Raw genomic sequence first — 16,956 nt, 5'->3', positions numbered from 1 at the left:
TTCAAACTCCTTAACATTCACCACAATGCCAACTTACACACATTTTTAAAAATCCCCAGGGCAAAGATAAAAGGCAGAAGCAAGATGCAAGAATTGTAGGCTTAGCATCCTCAGGGTGGTCCTGCAAGGAGGCTGCCAACACAGGCATGGGTGTCTGTGGGTGCAGCAGCTTTTCACAGCCCTCTAAGGTGTCCCACAAGAAAAGACCCTGAAGACTAAAACATAAACTGTTTCCTCAGGAGATTACACTGCATCCTAAAATTTACATTCAGGTAGGATCCTGTTCTCAGCAACTCTTTAAGACTGAATAGAAACCAGCATGGACCTACCCAAACCCTTTTCCCCTGTAGTAATCTCCTCAGTAATATTTGCAAGAAGGAGGTGGATGTGATACCAAACCTGGGGAATAAGCCCGTAGCAGCCAGGAAGGTCGGTGTTATTCACAACGAGGAACTTCCTCTCGTAGGGCACCTTGAGGCGGCACTCGTCGTACAGCAGGACGTGAGGGTACACTCGCAGCTCAGGAACGAGACATCTGGGCAATGAGATGACCCCAGGGGAATCAGAGATACTGAGAGGATGGGGAACGTTTACCCTCGAAGATTGTGAAATGGAGCATAACACGTTTGTCACTGTCAAATAGACGTTTAACAGCCCGACACTGATAAATTGCCTTCAAAGTCTTCCCACTCAAACATGTCCTGTCAAGGAGGGGCAAATCCTGAGAGGCAGCACCCAGAGACTGCCAAGTGCCCCAAGCAGAGCACAGCTGTCTCACAGCTGCCTCAGCCCCTCCTTTACCCAAGAAGGCTTACAAGGACTCCTGTAACAGTTCCAGTGATCCATGAGCTCTGGGGGAGCCTTCCCAACAAGGAGCAGTGTTCACCAAGGCTCAAGGAACACACGACTCTAGTGTCTCAATAAAAATGATTCCCTTCTCTCCCTTGGCACTGTTGCCCTGCCTGAGAACTCAACAATTTGCCCTAACCTTGGAGGGCATGAGACACCACCTGTCCTGCAGAGTGGGTGATCACCCCTTCCCAGTTCCTACATCTCCCTCAGTCCTTCAGTCCACAGGTCTATGCCTGTTTCCAGTTGCACGTGCTTAAAAAAACTGCAGCCCAGGCACTGACTGGATGGCTCTACCTGGGAGAGGGAACAGCACCAGGGAACTGCATCTCTCTTGTCATTAAACTGACGCCTGTGGCAGCATAGCAGGATGGAATGCTGCTGCAGCAAGAACAACTTTTGGTTTTAGTCTGAGAACATTAACGCTCAAAATGGGAAGCAGAGGCAAGGAGAAAAACAAGAGCTGGCCTGTCACTTCAAGGGCTGTTTCCCCCTTGTAAGATCCTGCCCTCACCACTCTTGCTGTGAGCCACTTCCCCACGGTCACGTGCCCTCATTAACAGAAGCAGGCCCTGACTCTCAGCAAGCTGCTTGGTGTGTCCCAAACCAGTGCAGGTTGGTTACAACCCAGCACAACTCCACCTCTTGCAGGAAGGACGAGAGGAGTCCCCCGGGAAATTTCTTCCACTTCAGGCACCAAAAACCAGGCCAATAAATCACATCATTCCTGGTCCCTTTAGAAAAAGGCCCAGGACCATGCTGGGCTGTGAGCAGGGGTGCTTTTCAGCACAGGCTGCTTTCCAAGCACTGCTGTTCTCTCATCCGGCTGGGCAGAACACGAGGTCATTAAACAACACGTCTCTTTGGCAGCTCCAGCCAGAAAATCCAGGTCAAGGCAGCGTGCTGGGGGAGGCCAGGGAAGTGCTGGTACCTGGCCATGATGGTCACTGATGCCACTCCATTGCCAATACCCTCCAGGTCCACCAGCATTCTCCGGCAGAAATCCATCACGGTGTTGGAACACAGGGTCACCTGGTGGGAGAGGAGAGGAGAGGAGAGGAGAGGAGAGGAGAGGAGAGGAGAGGAGAGGAGAGGAGAGGAGAGGAGAGGGCAGTAAATTCCTCCTTACAAAAGCTCGTTACCCACGTGTGATATCCTCCAGTTCTTGTTTCATGCTAAGGAAAGGGTGGATTTTGCCTTAATTCTTCTGCTGCTCCATGTGTGGAGCACAGTCTCTGAAAGTCACCAAAGCCTCCTGGCAATACCAGATGTGTTAAACACACCTTGCTATCAGGGTATAGGTCAAATAAATTAAAACATTAGACAAAAGCTCTACACACCACTGTATTCAAATTAAGGGGCCAATTTTTCATCTGACTACAATGACATAAATGCAGAGGAAATCTGCTGACTTGCACAGAATCAGATTTACAGCAGGAAGTTGAGGGCAAAGTGTGGCTCAGCAGGTGCTGGGCAGTTCATAGCTGCAGAGTTTTTTGTCTTCCACTGGTGATCCCTGCCATAAACACGAATCATTTTGCTTCCCAGGAGAGGAGAAATGAGACCAAGCAGAAAAGCAAACTGCTTCATACAATGACATCTCTCTAACAGCTGCCCGCTCTCCTCATCCTTCCTCTGCCCATTTGCAATCAAAGAAATCACTCTCAAGAACACAAGAATGGTTCAGTACTTGACCATCTGGTATGTGATCTCGGTGTAGGATTTTGGAAACAAAACAGTGCTCCTTCAGGAGCGTCCAGATTAACCCAGCTAACAGAGGCCTCACGCCAGTGCAGATCTCACTCACACAATGCTCAAAGTTGGCAGCAGAGCTAAAGCCCTCCCACACAGCAGTGAAGCTTCAGCTGGACTCCCCCCATACCTTGATATCCTGGTGTCCCTGGGGAGCAATGGTCCCTTGGCTGGGATTCATTGTAAACTCCCTTGGCTCCACATAAAAATGAATTCCCTGCCTCCAGGATGGGTCACTCTGCTTTTGTATTTGATCAAAGCTACTAACAGCAGGCTGAGTGCCATCGTCAGACATGCGGAGCTTAAACCTCTGGGACACTGGGAAGGCATTAGTGAGGCGACAGGTCATGGTGTAGGGAAAGCCTAGGAAAAGGACACAAAATTCCATTTAGGCACCAATTATGTCATGACTCCTGCTGTGAATATCCTGGTAGGATGAAAGTGTGATTGGAGTTCAGCTCTTTATTGTCTGAACTACAGCTCACCGAGAAGCTGCATGAGAAATTAATTGTCATTTAGTTCTCTTTGACGCTGATTCCAGACTGTAGCCTTGAAAACGCCCACTCTGAGCCCTGCTGAGTATTGCAAGCTTCTCTCCTTCTGATGGGGAGGAGCTCCCTCACCTGCCCCAAACCAGCACCAGTTATTTCCCACTGATGAGTGTGCACCCACACCAAGCATTTACTCTGAAAATCCAAGCTGTCGAATTCCCTGATAATCTGCCAAAACTCCCACCATGTTCAAGGTACATAAACAGTGAGTTGTCATTGAGAGAAGCTACATCAAAGAAAGCGAGGATGGAATCAGGAACTGGAATATGATGCAAAGCACACTAATGCAGTTTCTCTCTGCAGGATCCTTAAGGCATCTCTTGGTTTGGGCCAAACACACTGAGCACGTGACAGCTCAGAGCCCACTCAGCTGGAGGCAAACCCGAGCCTTGCTTTGAGATTAGCAATTAATAACATGTCCCACCTCACCCAAAAAACCCGGACATCACACCCGTGCTGCTCCCTGTGATTGCTGCCTGCAAGTGTTTACCCCGCTTTAGCTCTGAGATTTGCTTTCCCTGCTGGAAAGCCAGAGATACAGCCACACATGGTGTGGCGTGGAGACCCAGGGGCCTGCCAGGGAGATACCAATCTCCATGCCCTGGAAGGAAAGACAAGGAGACGTCTAAAGGGCATTTAACCCAGGGTGACAAAAAGGGATTCTCCCCACAGTTCTTTGCTCCTCTATGTTAATGTACCCCAGTTATGTCATCCCTAATGTCCTCCCCAGTTCTGCAAAGTTCTCCTTTCCTTCTTTACCCATTGGCCCAAATTTTCCACAGCGTTCCACCCCCATTTCCTTGTTGGTTGTTGCCCTTTGCCCCACCTTTGTATCGCCCCTGTGCTCTCAGCCCCTTGGACCCTCATGTTCTACTCTGCCCCGTCTTGCCTTGTACTTAAGCCTCGACCCTCCTTTTTTCTGGCTCTTCTGCTCCTGGACCCCTTTGGTGTGTGGCTACAATAAACCTCCATCAGAACTCCATACAGAAGATCCCTCTCGTCTTTTCTCCGTGGGCTCCTTTCTGCTCCTTGCGGCCGTGTGGACTTAGTGTGTGTTTGTGTGCCTGCCTGACCGCCTTCTACTAAAGGCACTTTTCAGGAAGGTAGCGGCACTTCACCCTCTAGTGCACGCTGCTACGGTGAGGATGTCCTGCAGAGCCCGGACACCAGCCACAACCTGCTCTGCAGTGGACGTCTGGCTTGCCTGGCCAGCTCGGTGGGGAGGAGACTTCTCTCCAGGCCTGCTCACCAAGAGTCATTTGAACACAGATGGGGGGGAAAAAACAACTGCGGGCACAGCCCAGGGCTTCTCTGTGCACATCAACAGTGATCAGTGCCAGCTCCAGCAGTGACTCCAGCAGGGAGACAAGAGAGGCCACAAGAAGGACAAACACAGATTTCAAAACCTCCAATGAGACTGAGGTCACCACATGCAGACAGCAATCAACAGTTAAAAAGAAGCAAAACTATAATAGCTGCCTTCAGCTGAAGAGACCTCAGGAATGAAATTGGATTAAGCAGGATGAATCTGCTATTACAGAACCATAGATCTACCTGTTGCCTTTCTTGCTTCATTGATTCAAAAGGCAACTTAACAAGTGCCTCAGAGGTGATGAAGTGTGGGGAAGCAGCAGCTCAGGAAAGGCAATTAGTTTTCTTAAAAAGTTCATGTACTTCATTGTTATGGGTTTAGGCTTTGTAGTGAATTTTCCCCTTGGTCTGGGAAGGGGGATAGGGGTTTGGGGGGTTTTGGCTGTGGGGGGGTGGGTCTTTCTGTTCAGGGTTTTTTGTGAGTTGTGGCATGATGCCATGGGCGGTTTTGAAGTGGGACCTGAGGTTTTGCAGGGAGTGGACCTTTCCTTCCTTCCACTCGGGGATGGGGAAGCTCGGCCGTGTGGTGCTGTGGGAGGTTGAGTGCTTGTCCCCAGCACTTCACTAGGCTGCAGCTCAGCACCATCATCAAACTCGCCTGCCTTCCCTGCTTCTGCCTGCTGCTGTTTGGCACTGCCGAGATCCCCTGCTGCCCGTGAGTTTGCACAATTCCTTCCTTCTTCCCTTCCTTCCTTCCCTGCCAGCTGGGAGGGGATCACTGCCCTGCCAGATCCCACAGTTCCTCCTGCCTGTGATCGTAACTACACCAAAGGGGAAAAACAGTACTTGGCTGGTTGGAAACTTCTGCTACTGCCTTGTTGTTTGTGCTGTTCTGCTATATTCTAGTAAAGAACTGTCATTCCTTTTCCCATAGTTTTGCCTGGAACCCCTGGAATTCCACAGGTACAATAATTTGGAGGGAGGGGGTCATCTTCCCATTCAGCAAGACTTCCTCCTTTCTTGGCAGACATCTGTCTTTTAAACCAGGACAGAGCCATCAGAAAATACTGCCTTTCTATTCCCTGGTACTATTTGATCTCACAATGGCAAAATGCTACCTGAGGCACCAGCAGCCCTGGAGTTCACACCCTGAAGAGGCTGCTGCAGTGGCAGAACATGAGTGACAGATGCCTTCACATTCAAGCGTTCCACTTTGGAATGCACAGATCCCTCATGCTGTGTCTAAGCCCAGGGAACACTCACCAAAGGAAACGTCACCGAAGTTGAGCTCATCGACGTTGAAGTATACAGTCAGTTCACAGACATGTCCCCTGCGATGAGGAGGAAATGGCTTGGTTAAAGGCAATTGCAAAGTGTCTGGCTGTAGTGGCTTGGGGGCAGAAAACCTAGTCGGGTGCACTGTGGGTTTCGGATCAACACACCACCATGTGCTCAGCACAGTGTCATGTGGACAGGAGGCAGCTAAAGCCCAAGTGGCTAGCAGCCACAGCCACGGATGGGGTTCGGGCACAGGGCAGGCAGGAAAAGCCCCCAAGTTGCTGGTGGACCCATGAAGGACCCTGAACACACACCCAGACATGGCTCTGTGCCTCAGTTTCCCCATCTGTAAGATGACGGACATAAAGGTGTCCCCACAAACTTCTGTAACCAGCCTTTCCAGCCACAGGTTCCCTGCTTGGCTGCTTCTTAGCTGTAACTGGTGTTCCCATGCAGGAACTTTCTCAGCAGATTTTAACCCACACAATCATTAACAGAGTTTTGAGACATGGAGTCAAGGGAGCCTCAAGAATTCTCTGGAAACAGCAGCAACAATTCTACCCAGTCAACAGATGAATCCTAGAGGAAAGCACGGAGGCTCAGGAGCCAGCCACTGGGGCTGTGCCGCTTCAGCTCTGGAGGGGCAGGAGCAGGCAGGGAGAAACACCCCTCCAGGCTGGGGTGAGAAGTACCTCCCTCCCATTGGCCTTTGCAGGCACATGCTGATGTCTGAAGTTCTCTTGGCTTGTAGAGTTGTTCCACCCCTGTCCAGCCCCTGTTCACCTCATTGCTATTCCTCCTAGAATGTTCTCCCTTTTCCTGATCACTATTGCTCCTGATATGCCCATATTGCTCCAGCCCTGTTACCCTGTTGGTTCCCCTGGTTGGCTGCCCCTCCTCTGCACTGCTTTTCCCTGTCCCTATAGGAGCTTGATCCTCAGGACGCGCCTCTTTCGTCCCATAGTTAACCCTTTGCCCTCAACCCAGTTTTGTCTTTGTCCCTGGACTACCTTCAAGACCCAATAAAACTTTCCTCGGATTTCCATACAAAGACCTGCCCTTCGCCTGTTTTGTCAGCAACTTTTTGTTTTTAGCAAGTGTGCTCGGGGCTCCAAAAAGCACAGCTCGTTCTCAGAGGAGCCCAGTGAAGTGCATCGCTTCAGGAAAGGATCAGCTTGTCACAAGTGCACCAGCTGGCACAGCCAACAGCTACTGCACTTCATCCGTTCAGGACGTGGATGTCCTGAATCTACCACACCACCTCAGCTGTGCTTGAACTCAGCAGACAGGCCCCAACATCCACTGAAATCAGCACTTGAAGCTGCACAACACTCACGAGTTTATTTCATGGCTGATGCCAATCAATGCCCACTTGGCCTTTGGTTAAAAATCCAGGACCAGTGAACTGTGCCTTCTGTTGTGTTCACGGGACTGCCACTGGCTCTGCTCTACACACCTCAACAGGGCACACCTGCCCTTGCTCAAGGAGAAAGCTGCTTATGCAATAACATCCTGTGACCAGTTTGGGGCAGGGACAGAGGAGAATCAGTCATTTGATGGTGGAAGGCTCCCTCTTAATTTCCAAAATAAAAAAGCAGTACTCCAAAGACAAAGCCAGCATAATTGTTTCTCTACTATGAGAAGATCTACTCACTACTTTTCTCTTGCTAAGTGATCACTTGCTTGTCCTTTTTTATCCATCTCCCTTATCTCATTGGTATAATGGACTGCAGATTGTTTTTGTTTCTTTGCTGCCTTGATCCAGGGCCTCCCAACAGCAACAGCCCAGCTCCAAAGCTCCAGTGCAGCCAGCATCAGCTTTCCTGCTTACACTACATCATCCTTCCAGCACATGGCTCGGGCTAGCAGGGACAAGCCCTCATGCTGCTGTGGTCCTGAGGACTGAGCTCGGCCTCCCCTGTTATCACCCCTTCTCCCTTCTACTGGACCAGGATTATCTCTTGCAATGGCACCAGCCCACGGGATCAGCCCTTTCCTGGCTGTGGAAAGGAGGTACCAGAGCACTCTCTGCACAGGAGTTGGGAGCACAGATTGTCCCCCACAGCATGGCCATGAGAGGTGAGGTGAGGCTGCTGCTGCCCATTTGGGATGGATTATTCACAGAAGTTTTTAAAATCACTGCTGCTGGTGCAGAATCACCCAGGCTGGCCCATCTCCAAAGCCCTGGGAGCCTTGCTGGGAGTTCAGGTGGGACATCCCAGAGCAGCTACTGCCCAAAGCTGATCCCTCCCACTGCCTGCTATGGCCCAAGGCAGAGGGAGATCCCTGCAGGGAGGTGTCATTCCAGCTCTCAGGTAGCACACAGGGCAGCAGGCACCTCCCCCCTAAGGCAATGCCACAATCAGAGGAGAGATGAGGACCTCAGGCAGCACTTCTCTTCCTGACCCCAAAATGAGGTCGGTGGGGGATGTCCCAGAGACAGCTACAGATGTGCCCAGCAAGCTCCCAGAGTCCTTACTTGATTGTCAGGATTGCAGGCGTAGGAGATCCAGCCACACTGAACTGGAATTCTTCCTCAAACCTCCCCAGTACGGTGGCATTGAAGGAGATCTGGATGGTCTGGATCCCACCTGGTGCAATGATGCCCTCCTCAGGTGCAAACTTGAAGCAGTAGCCCACGTTTGCAGTTGTACAGATATAGGTGAAGGGAGCATCAATAGGTGCTTGGTTAATCAGTTTCACCTGCAGCAACAAGAAAGCAAAACGGAAATGCACCTGCAGTCTTCCCTTTGTGTGAATTGTTGTCTAATGACACAATTAACACCCAGAAAAGGCAGAAGATGCTTTGTGCTGCTGAATGGCAGAAAGCAAAAAAATACAACAGGACAAGTTCTGCCTTTGGGTTTTCATGCAAAGCAGTGTTAACTCCACATAACCGGAGTCACTCTGGGGCTATCCCATGGACACAGAGCAGTCCACCTCTGGTCAGCATCAGCAAGCTCATTCAGATCTGGCCCTGAGAGCAGCATGGGGTGATTGCAGCTGCACAGTGAATCACCACAGAGCTGCTGCTGCTGCCCCAGTTAACACAGCTCCAGCAGTATCATCTACTCATTCACCTTGTCCCATATCATGAAAACAATACATTGAAAATGAGGCATCAGCATCAAAATGTATAGACAGCACCATCTTTTGGTAAGAAAACTCAGCATGTCTTTCTCTTCCACAGCCAAGCTCTTGAAAGTGTCTAGCATGATGTAGTGCCTCATTTTTTACCTCTTTTAGTTGTTCTCCGTTTTCTTTTGCAAACTTGACACTACTGTGGCGGGGAGGGGGAAGGCAAATAGGTAGAAAAATCCTTTGCTTTATTCCTAGGAACACTCTTCTCTTTCTAGAGTCAGAGATGCACCAAGGCTGAAGTGTGGTGCGGGACTGGTCAGCAAGGGAAGAACTGCCAAGCCCTTTGAAAGGGCCAGCACTGAGCCAGAGGGCTGGATGGCTTTCCTGTGACTTCCAGGAATAAGCAGGAGACACCTGACTGAAAATCGTTTGCAATGGACCGAAGCTCAAACGTAGCCAGTTTGTTCCAGCTGCTTCTGAACAGCTCAGTACAAAGGTGCCTTGTGTCTGGAGCTGCCACAAAAGCCTCTGAACATGCAGCTTTTTGAACCCAGTGCTGGTTTCATATGCCAGGGGGCTGTTTTGCAGGAAGCCTCCCAGCTGATCCCCAAGGAAGGCCACACAAAAGCAGGGATTGGGGTTTCATGAACAACAGACACACCTTCCTGACCTCCCAGATTTGACCAGTACATCAAATATTCCCTGCTCACAACTAGCCAGGTTGGCAGGAATTCCACAGATCCACCAGGCTTGCTGCTGCCTCAGGAGCCATCAGGATCCATCCCTAGGCCTGCTGCTCACCTCATAGACGTAGGGGGTGTTGACAAAAATGTTCCCAAGGTTCAGTGTATGAGAGCTGAGTTCAACGAAGGGTCCTTGGCCTTCCCCGATGAGGCGCAGGGGCAGCCTGCTCTCTCGGCCTGGGGAGAGATGTCCATTTCAGTACAATAATTCTCTCTGTTATACTGCATTTTCCAGGCTACCTCAATGCTAGTCCCTGACTCTGAGCTGGATGCAACCAGCTCCTGTTGCTACAGGAGAAGATCTGGACTCTTCTCTTCCCTTGGGAGATATCCCTTGGGGCTGACTTCCAATTTCTAAGCCATTCCTTGGGCTGCTTTCCAATTTTAGCCACCAATCTGCCGAGTTTAAAACATCTCTGATGTCTTGTAGTGACAGGCCAAGAAGTAATGAGGAAAATTGAAAGAAAGGAAGTTTAGGTTAGATAGTAGGAAGAAATTTTGTACTGTGAGGGTGGGGAGACACTGGAGCAGGTTCCCCAGGGGAGTTGTGGAGGTTCCAGCCCCAAAGTGTTCAAAGCCAGGCTGGATGGGGCTTGGAGCTACCTGGTCTTGCCACTAAGGTCCATTCCATCCTTAATATCATTAACTTACTAAGATTCTATGCTTTCCTTCTCATGCACTTAGAGGAGCTTTGAAATCCATTCAATGAAGGCACAAAGCTCATGGTTTGGCAACTGCCAAACTGTCTAGCCCAGTAGCACACAACTTTGTTGCCAAAGCCCTCAACTTCTGACACTCGGCACTCTGTTCTATTTCCACAGACAGAGCTGCAAGGTGACAATTGCCACACAGGGAGAGAAGAAGCTGCTGGCTGAGGGTGGTCCTTCTACAAACACCCTGGGCTCAGCAGGGCTCAGCCACCTCTGGTCTGCTGGTGTCTGGGCAGTGGGATGTGATCCAGGGGCAGGGAGCACATTTCTAACTCAGCTCCTACTGCCTGATGATGGATCCATGTCAAATGGACCCATCCTGGAGGTCAGTGGTCTAGAGGGGCTTAGTGCTGGTTCACTAAAGCTGTTCTGCTCTGTAGCTCTTTGGCCTTTGTGGAAATGCTGGCAAAGTCATGGCATGAAAACGTCTCCCTGCACTGCCTGGCTTGTTCTGGGATCAGTAATCCAGACACAGGTGTTCTGAGCCCTGGCCTTGCACGAGAGACTCCCTGGAAGCTGCAGGGCCAGTGGGAATGTGCCAGCTCTGCCTTGCTGAGCAGGGACTCTTCCCAGCAGTTACAGGGGAGCCCAGCGGGCTCAGGCTTGCACCATGGCTTCACTGTGGGTGAGACAAGCAGGGGAAAGGAGCTGTACCTGAGATGTTGCAGTAAGCCACACTTCGATACTCCAGTGCTTCTACAGGTTTAAAGGTCACCTTGATTTTGGTGCAACAGTTCGGCCCAATTTCTCCCTCCTAAGGCACAAAGAGACAGCAAAACGTTAATCTTCCAACTTCACATTTCTTGTTTTCAACCTCAGTCCTCTAAGCCTTTATTTAGAGCGTCAGTGATGAGTGAAGAACACAAGGAGCCCAAGGAAGCACTCCAAACCCAGCTCAGCACACTGCTGGAAGCTCTTCATGCTCAGCTGATCAGCTCCCACTCTCCACAACAATCCTACTGCTCTGACACAGCAAGCTCTTGGTCACATCATGCTGCTGTCAGCTACAGCGGTGTGGAACTGCCATTGTGCACTGGTGGCTCTTCTCAAGAAGAGACCATGATCCCCTTACTTGGAAATAAAAAGAATAGTTTCCCGTGTTCTGAAAGAAAGCGGAGGTTGGGATTATTCTAGGGTTTACTCCAGGATGAGAAGGGATTTTGCACTGTGCAGGCACCAGGCATTCATCATCTCTCACCATACCAATACTCAGAATCAGGGCTCTGGCTGATGGGAGGACATGGGGGTTTGCTTACACAAACAGGAAAGGCTTTCTGTCCCTGTGTGCAAGAGAACTCAAAAGGCCCATTTAGACCTTCCAGCCTTGAGTCCAGGCTCACAGATGACACAGGAAGGGAGACTCAGAAATAGTCATGGATGCAGGAAAGGATTGTCATTTCTAGGATTAACCTTGGGCTGAATTTGGCCTCCTTTTCCCGGCAAACCATTGCATGCTTCAGGTCAAGATGGGAACTGGCAGAGCTCCAACACCCTTTGCTAAACCCTGCACACCACGAGCCAGGGGAGCCCCTACCTACAAGAACTGGTCCCTGTGGACAGTGCAAGAACATGCACTGAGTGCCCTTGAGCTGGAGCCCTGGCAGCAGAGCTCAGCTTTGTCAGGCTCCCAGCCCTGCCTTGAGCCTGCAGGGCAGAACTGCTTTTAGCAGCGAGCTCTGCAGCCCCACCAGAGACTTGATGTCTTTCGTCCCAGCACATGGATCCACCTGAGGATCTGCTGAGTGAGTGCATCGGCATCCAGGAGGATTGGGAGGGAGGGTGGGAGGAGGAAGAGAGGGAGGAGGAAGAGGAGGAAAATGAGGTTCTCAACTATCACTTACCACGGGCTCAATGGAAAAAATGTCATCGGAAAACAGCATGGGGTCTTCTTTCACCTTTGCCATCTCCTCCTGGACTGTGTGGCTCACAAGGGCAGTGTTATCTTCACAATAGCCCTTCTCCTGCTCTATATTTTCCTCCTCAATGAATTTTTCCAGCGACACCTCTTTCAGTGGCTGCAGAAAATAGCACTGCCTGCAGCCGCAGGGAGAGACAAAGCCAGCAGATCATTTAATAAACCACGCATTTGAAGAGAGAAGTCTGAGTGCAGGAGAGCAAAGCACTTGGGGAGGAGCAGCAGCAGCTCCCCAGCAAGTGCTGACCCCAAACCACGGGGGTCCCAAATCAATGAGAGGATAACTTGTTCACTGGCACAGCAGGTAGTTTTACTTCACACTTGCAAGCTCAGGAGAGTTTTGGAAAGCCAGCACCCCTCAGAAGAAGCCCCAAAGCCTCTGTCGCAAAGCCTCTGCCAAAACTGAGGGAGAATCCACCAGGCACCTCAACTGTCTTTTCCTACCCCTGAGCTGCTCGGGGAAGGCAGATAAAGATCATGGATTGCCCACTGCAGGACTTCCCTGGGAAGGGGAGACAATTCTGGGTTGCAGCTACGTGTTACCAGCATCACTCTTTGTTTCTTCCATTTTGGACCTGGCCTGTTCCCTACTCTGTCTTTCACAAGAGCATCCCAGAGCACTTCCAAAGGAAATCAATTAATTGAGACACCGCACCCCTTCAGTGACATTCAAGGTTTTATATGGATGAAAAGAGAGGCTCTGAGAGAGCGAGGGACTTTGTTGTGCAGGAGGGAGACAGCAAACTCCTGGAGAGACCTTTTCATGATCCAGAGCTTTTTGGGTCCCATGCCAGTACATGGTAGTAGAATGTCCTGAGAGGGAAAGGATCTTGCACTACCTCCTCTCATAAACAAGTCCTCTCTACTCTGAGATCTCAGAAGCTTCTGTGACAGCAGGACAGTGGTCTTGGAGCTAAAATTATCCCTAAGAATGGAAGGCAGGAAGGAAGGCAGGAAGGCAGGAAGGAAGGCAGGAAGGAAGGAAGGAAGGAAGGAAGGAAGGAAGGAAGGAAGGAAGGAAGGAAGGAAGGAAGGAAGGAAGGAAGGAGAAAATGTCCTGGTGACAGTTTAACTAGCATGCAGACAGATATAACTGGGAAAAGGCCCACAAAACCACAACCAGTTGGAAGTTTACCCTGGGGAAACCTTGTTGCTTCAGAGGGAACAGTGGATCAACTGGCATTCAGGCTGAGGCAGCCAAATGAGAAAAAATGGAAATCAACAGCCCAGGAAAGTAGCCAGAGAAGGTAAGAGGATTTTCTTTCAGCACAGAGAGCTTGTATGGAAGTCAGATACTATGTAAGTAGATAGAGAACAGTGGAAAACCAAGAAGTCCAGGGGACTAAAAGATCCTCTTGCCATCCATTCAAGTGGGCAAGGGTGCGTCTCCTGGTGCTTTCTAGGCAATTTTAAAAGACTCTGGGGAGTGTGAGCAACCTGACCCGAAGGAAGCTGGGGCTTGCCATGGCAATTTGGGCATGGCAGTTCTGGCACAACAGTTACGGTTGGGCATTGTTGAACAAAACAGAAATTAACTGGTGGAGTTACACCCTTCCAACTCTGAGAGAAGCTCAGCGGGAGTCAGAGGAGCCCTGCCCTTGTTGCACTCAGGCAGAAGGAGGAGACCTAGGAGACAGTGGGGAATGGAAATGGCTCTCTACTGGAGAGGTAATAAAATTCCATCCTGACCCCTATCACCTACCCAGTGCCCTGACAGAATAGGTATGGGGCCCTGGATCCAGAGGGTCAGACAGATGGCACTAAAGAAAAAAATTCTGTCTGGAGAGTGTCCCAGTTGCACTTTGTCTGTCAGCCAGATCACAGCCTCAAGTATTAAGAAGAAAAGAAGGGTAGTGGGTGACTCCCCTGTAAGGGGAACTGAGGGCCCTGTGTATTGACCAGATCCATTCCACAGGGAAGTCTGCTGCCTCCCTGGGACCCAGGTACTGGATATCAGCAGGAGATTCCCTAAGAACTAATGAACTTCATCTGTTCACCACTGTCTGGTGTACAGTGACTGTGAAAGAGTTCTCAATATTCAGTGAAACAAGGAGAGGCATCAACAAAACTTCCACTCTGGACTTCTGGAGGGCAGACTTCAGCCTGTTCAAGAGACGGGTTTGGAGAGTACCTTGGGAAACAGCCCTTAAAAGCAAAGGGGTCCAGGAAGGATAGACATACTTCAAGAAAGAAGTCTTGGAGGCACAGGAACAGACTGTCCCTGCGTGCTGAAAGATGAGCTGACAGGAACCACAACCAGCCTGGATGGGCAAGGAACTTTTGAAGGAACTAAGGGAAAAAAAAAAAAAAAAAAAAAAAAAAAAGGTGGGTGTATCACCTTTGGAAAGAGTGCCTGGCAACTCAGGAAATGTTTGAGGATGTTGCCAAGTCATGTAGGAAGAAGATTAGAGAGGCAAAAGCCCAATTAGAACTTCAGGAAATCCAGTCATTGCAATCAACCTTTCCTTCCCAAAATGCCATCCTTGGCTGGAGTACAAATGGAAATGGAATGCTGAGTGCTGAGCTCCTGAAGCCCAAGACACACATCCTAATACCAAAGATGCTTTACTTGGCCTAAACCATTCAAAAGCACCAACACCCCCCTGAGGCGATACGTTAGATTTAGTCTTGGGCCATGTATCTCTCTGAAATGCATCTTTCAAACCAACCTTCTCTTCAGTTTATTCTCATCTTCCTCAGTAGGAAAAGTCTTCCACTGGAAGTGGGCTGTGATGTTACTCCTGTTTTTGATGAACACGGTTGTGTAGTTTGATGTGGTGATGAAAGTGTTCTCAACCTTCACGGAATTGGTGCTCAACCGAACGTTGACATCTACAGCTTCTCCGTGAAGGTTTGTGCGGATACCTTTTTCACCTGGAACAAAGCAAAGAGGAGTCTTTGCTCAGCTCAGTTGCTGATGGAAGCACAAGGAGCAGAACAAACCACAGGTTGCACAAGGAAGTGTCACAGTTTTTAGCTGAATGACCATTCTATGGATCAGTACATTTATCACATCCTGACAGCTCTGTGTGTACAGCGTGAGGATGTCCTGGGCACCTCCTCAAACACCTTATTTCTCACTGTGTTGGTAGAGGTTTGGCCCCAAGGTGACAGTATGTACAGTGAGATTGGGCAGATGTGCTCAGGTGACCCACTCAGATCACCAGGATTTCTGCATCAAAGCCCTCCAGGTGATGCTGAGGAGCCCTGTTCAGTCTGGCCTTGCCCAGGGTCTCCCCTGGGCATCCCACGAGACTCCTGTCTCTCCTGATCCCTTGGACCCCTTGTTGCTGACAAGCAAATATGCCTGGGGGCATGTGGGCAGAAAAAGGAGGCCCAGAGGAACCAGTGAAGTGACAGCCCACAGCAGGAGGGGACACAGGTGAGGAAACACAACCAGCCCGGCTCTGCTAGATGACAAACCTCTACAAAATGAACACCATGAAAATCATCATCATCATTATCTCCCTGTCCAAACCCACAGCCACATCAGTCTTGAAATATTTTGTATTGTTCTGATCTCAAGACCCATTTAAAATTAAATTTAAAAGGGACAAAAGAAATATTAATAAGTACAGAGCAGCGTCTATATGAAGAATGAATGGGATTCCTCAGTCTACAAATCAAATGGGAGAGAGATGTGAGAAATTTGCAACATCATGAGCGGCCTAGGAAATGGGGATGTGGAAAAATTTGTCTTGATTTGTCACCAAACAGGAACTCGAGGGCCTGAAAATGTTATTGGACAGAAACTAGATATGTGTGTAGAAGCCAACACAGAAAAAGGGTCCATGCCAATGGAGAAGCAGCAGATGGGGACAGAGGTGTGCAAGGAATACATTGCATTGGAGAGACTGTGCTGGAGACCTCACGCCTCACATACAGCACTGCCCAACAATAAAATAATTTAACTGCACCCAGGCATAGCCACACAATAGTGGAGATTCAGGATTCCTCCTTCCTCCACTCAGCAACTCCCAGAAAAACAGGATTCCAAAAATCCCAGCCCTGTTAGAGGGGATCCACTTTATCAACCCCCTAAACACCAATGAGTTCTCAAGATTTCTTTGGGGTAAAGCTGTAACAGGGGTGGTGGTACACCTAGAGGGAATCGAGGGGGATGGGACAACAGGGAGTGATGGTGGAGAACTGTCCTGTGCCCCATGCAGTGCCCAGCACTCACCTGTGTTGCAGCACACTACCAGGGACCCGGAATGGTCACCGACCGTCAGCGGGTGAAATCCCACTGTCACCTGCATGGTGTCACCAGCGGCCAGAGTTCCCCTGTCTGGAACCACGCAGAAAGGACTGCAACACAAAGACAGGGATCAGGACTCAGGGCCACATCTGGGGATGATACTCCTTCTGCAGTGCAGGTCACTTCAGCTCACTTGGGCAAGCAGGGAGCAAACAGATCACAGTCAACAGAAGACAGACAGAACAGACAGGATCAGGAACAGCTACTGACCCACTTCTGAGAAGATCCAGCCCTCAGAAGATCCTGTGGGATAAAATTACCTCATCTCCCCCATACTCTGCATCCAGCCCCCTGCAAGGAGACTCAAGGGTCTGACTGCCAGCAATCCCATCAGAGAATGGTTTGTGAAAAGCACAGAGAAGGCTAAGAGCTATCTGCATGCACAGCTTGACACCGACTGCCTCAGGAATTTCCCTTTTCCTGCTGCCTATAAACCTCATTTCAAGAGATGCAAATGTTAGGGCATTACCTCTCCTGTGAGATTACAGCCTAGGAGTCAGACAGGGAG

At 49.9% G+C, this 16,956-nt stretch overlaps 1 protein-coding gene across 1 annotated transcript in view; it reads right to left on the bottom strand.

Annotated features, from left to right (window-relative positions):
- LOC134048152 (hydrocephalus-inducing protein homolog) overlaps positions 1-16,956 on the bottom strand; it is a 74,814-nt gene that overhangs the window by 46,126 nt on the left and 11,732 nt on the right. Inside the window, exons 7-16 of the mRNA XM_062499751.1 lie at positions 16,368-16,498; positions 14,860-15,055; positions 12,117-12,309; positions 10,930-11,029; positions 9,624-9,742; positions 8,221-8,444; positions 5,727-5,794; positions 2,870-2,964; positions 1,781-1,881; positions 400-535 (exon numbers count right to left, since the gene is read on the bottom strand). Of these exons, the coding sequence (XP_062355735.1) occupies positions 400-535; positions 1,781-1,881; positions 2,870-2,964; positions 5,727-5,794; positions 8,221-8,444; positions 9,624-9,742; positions 10,930-11,029; positions 12,117-12,309; positions 14,860-15,055; positions 16,368-16,498 (1,363 nt within the window). The remainder of the gene's footprint in view (positions 1-399; positions 536-1,780; positions 1,882-2,869; positions 2,965-5,726; positions 5,795-8,220; positions 8,445-9,623; positions 9,743-10,929; positions 11,030-12,116; positions 12,310-14,859; positions 15,056-16,367; positions 16,499-16,956) is intronic.

The sequence above is a fragment of the Cinclus cinclus genome, chromosome 11, assembly GCF_963662255.1.
Source record: "Cinclus cinclus chromosome 11, bCinCin1.1, whole genome shotgun sequence".
Lineage (NCBI taxonomy): Eukaryota > Metazoa > Chordata > Aves > Passeriformes > Cinclidae > Cinclus > Cinclus cinclus.
Note: the sequence above shows the minus strand (reverse complement) of the source record. Positions and strands in the feature narration are given on the sequence as shown.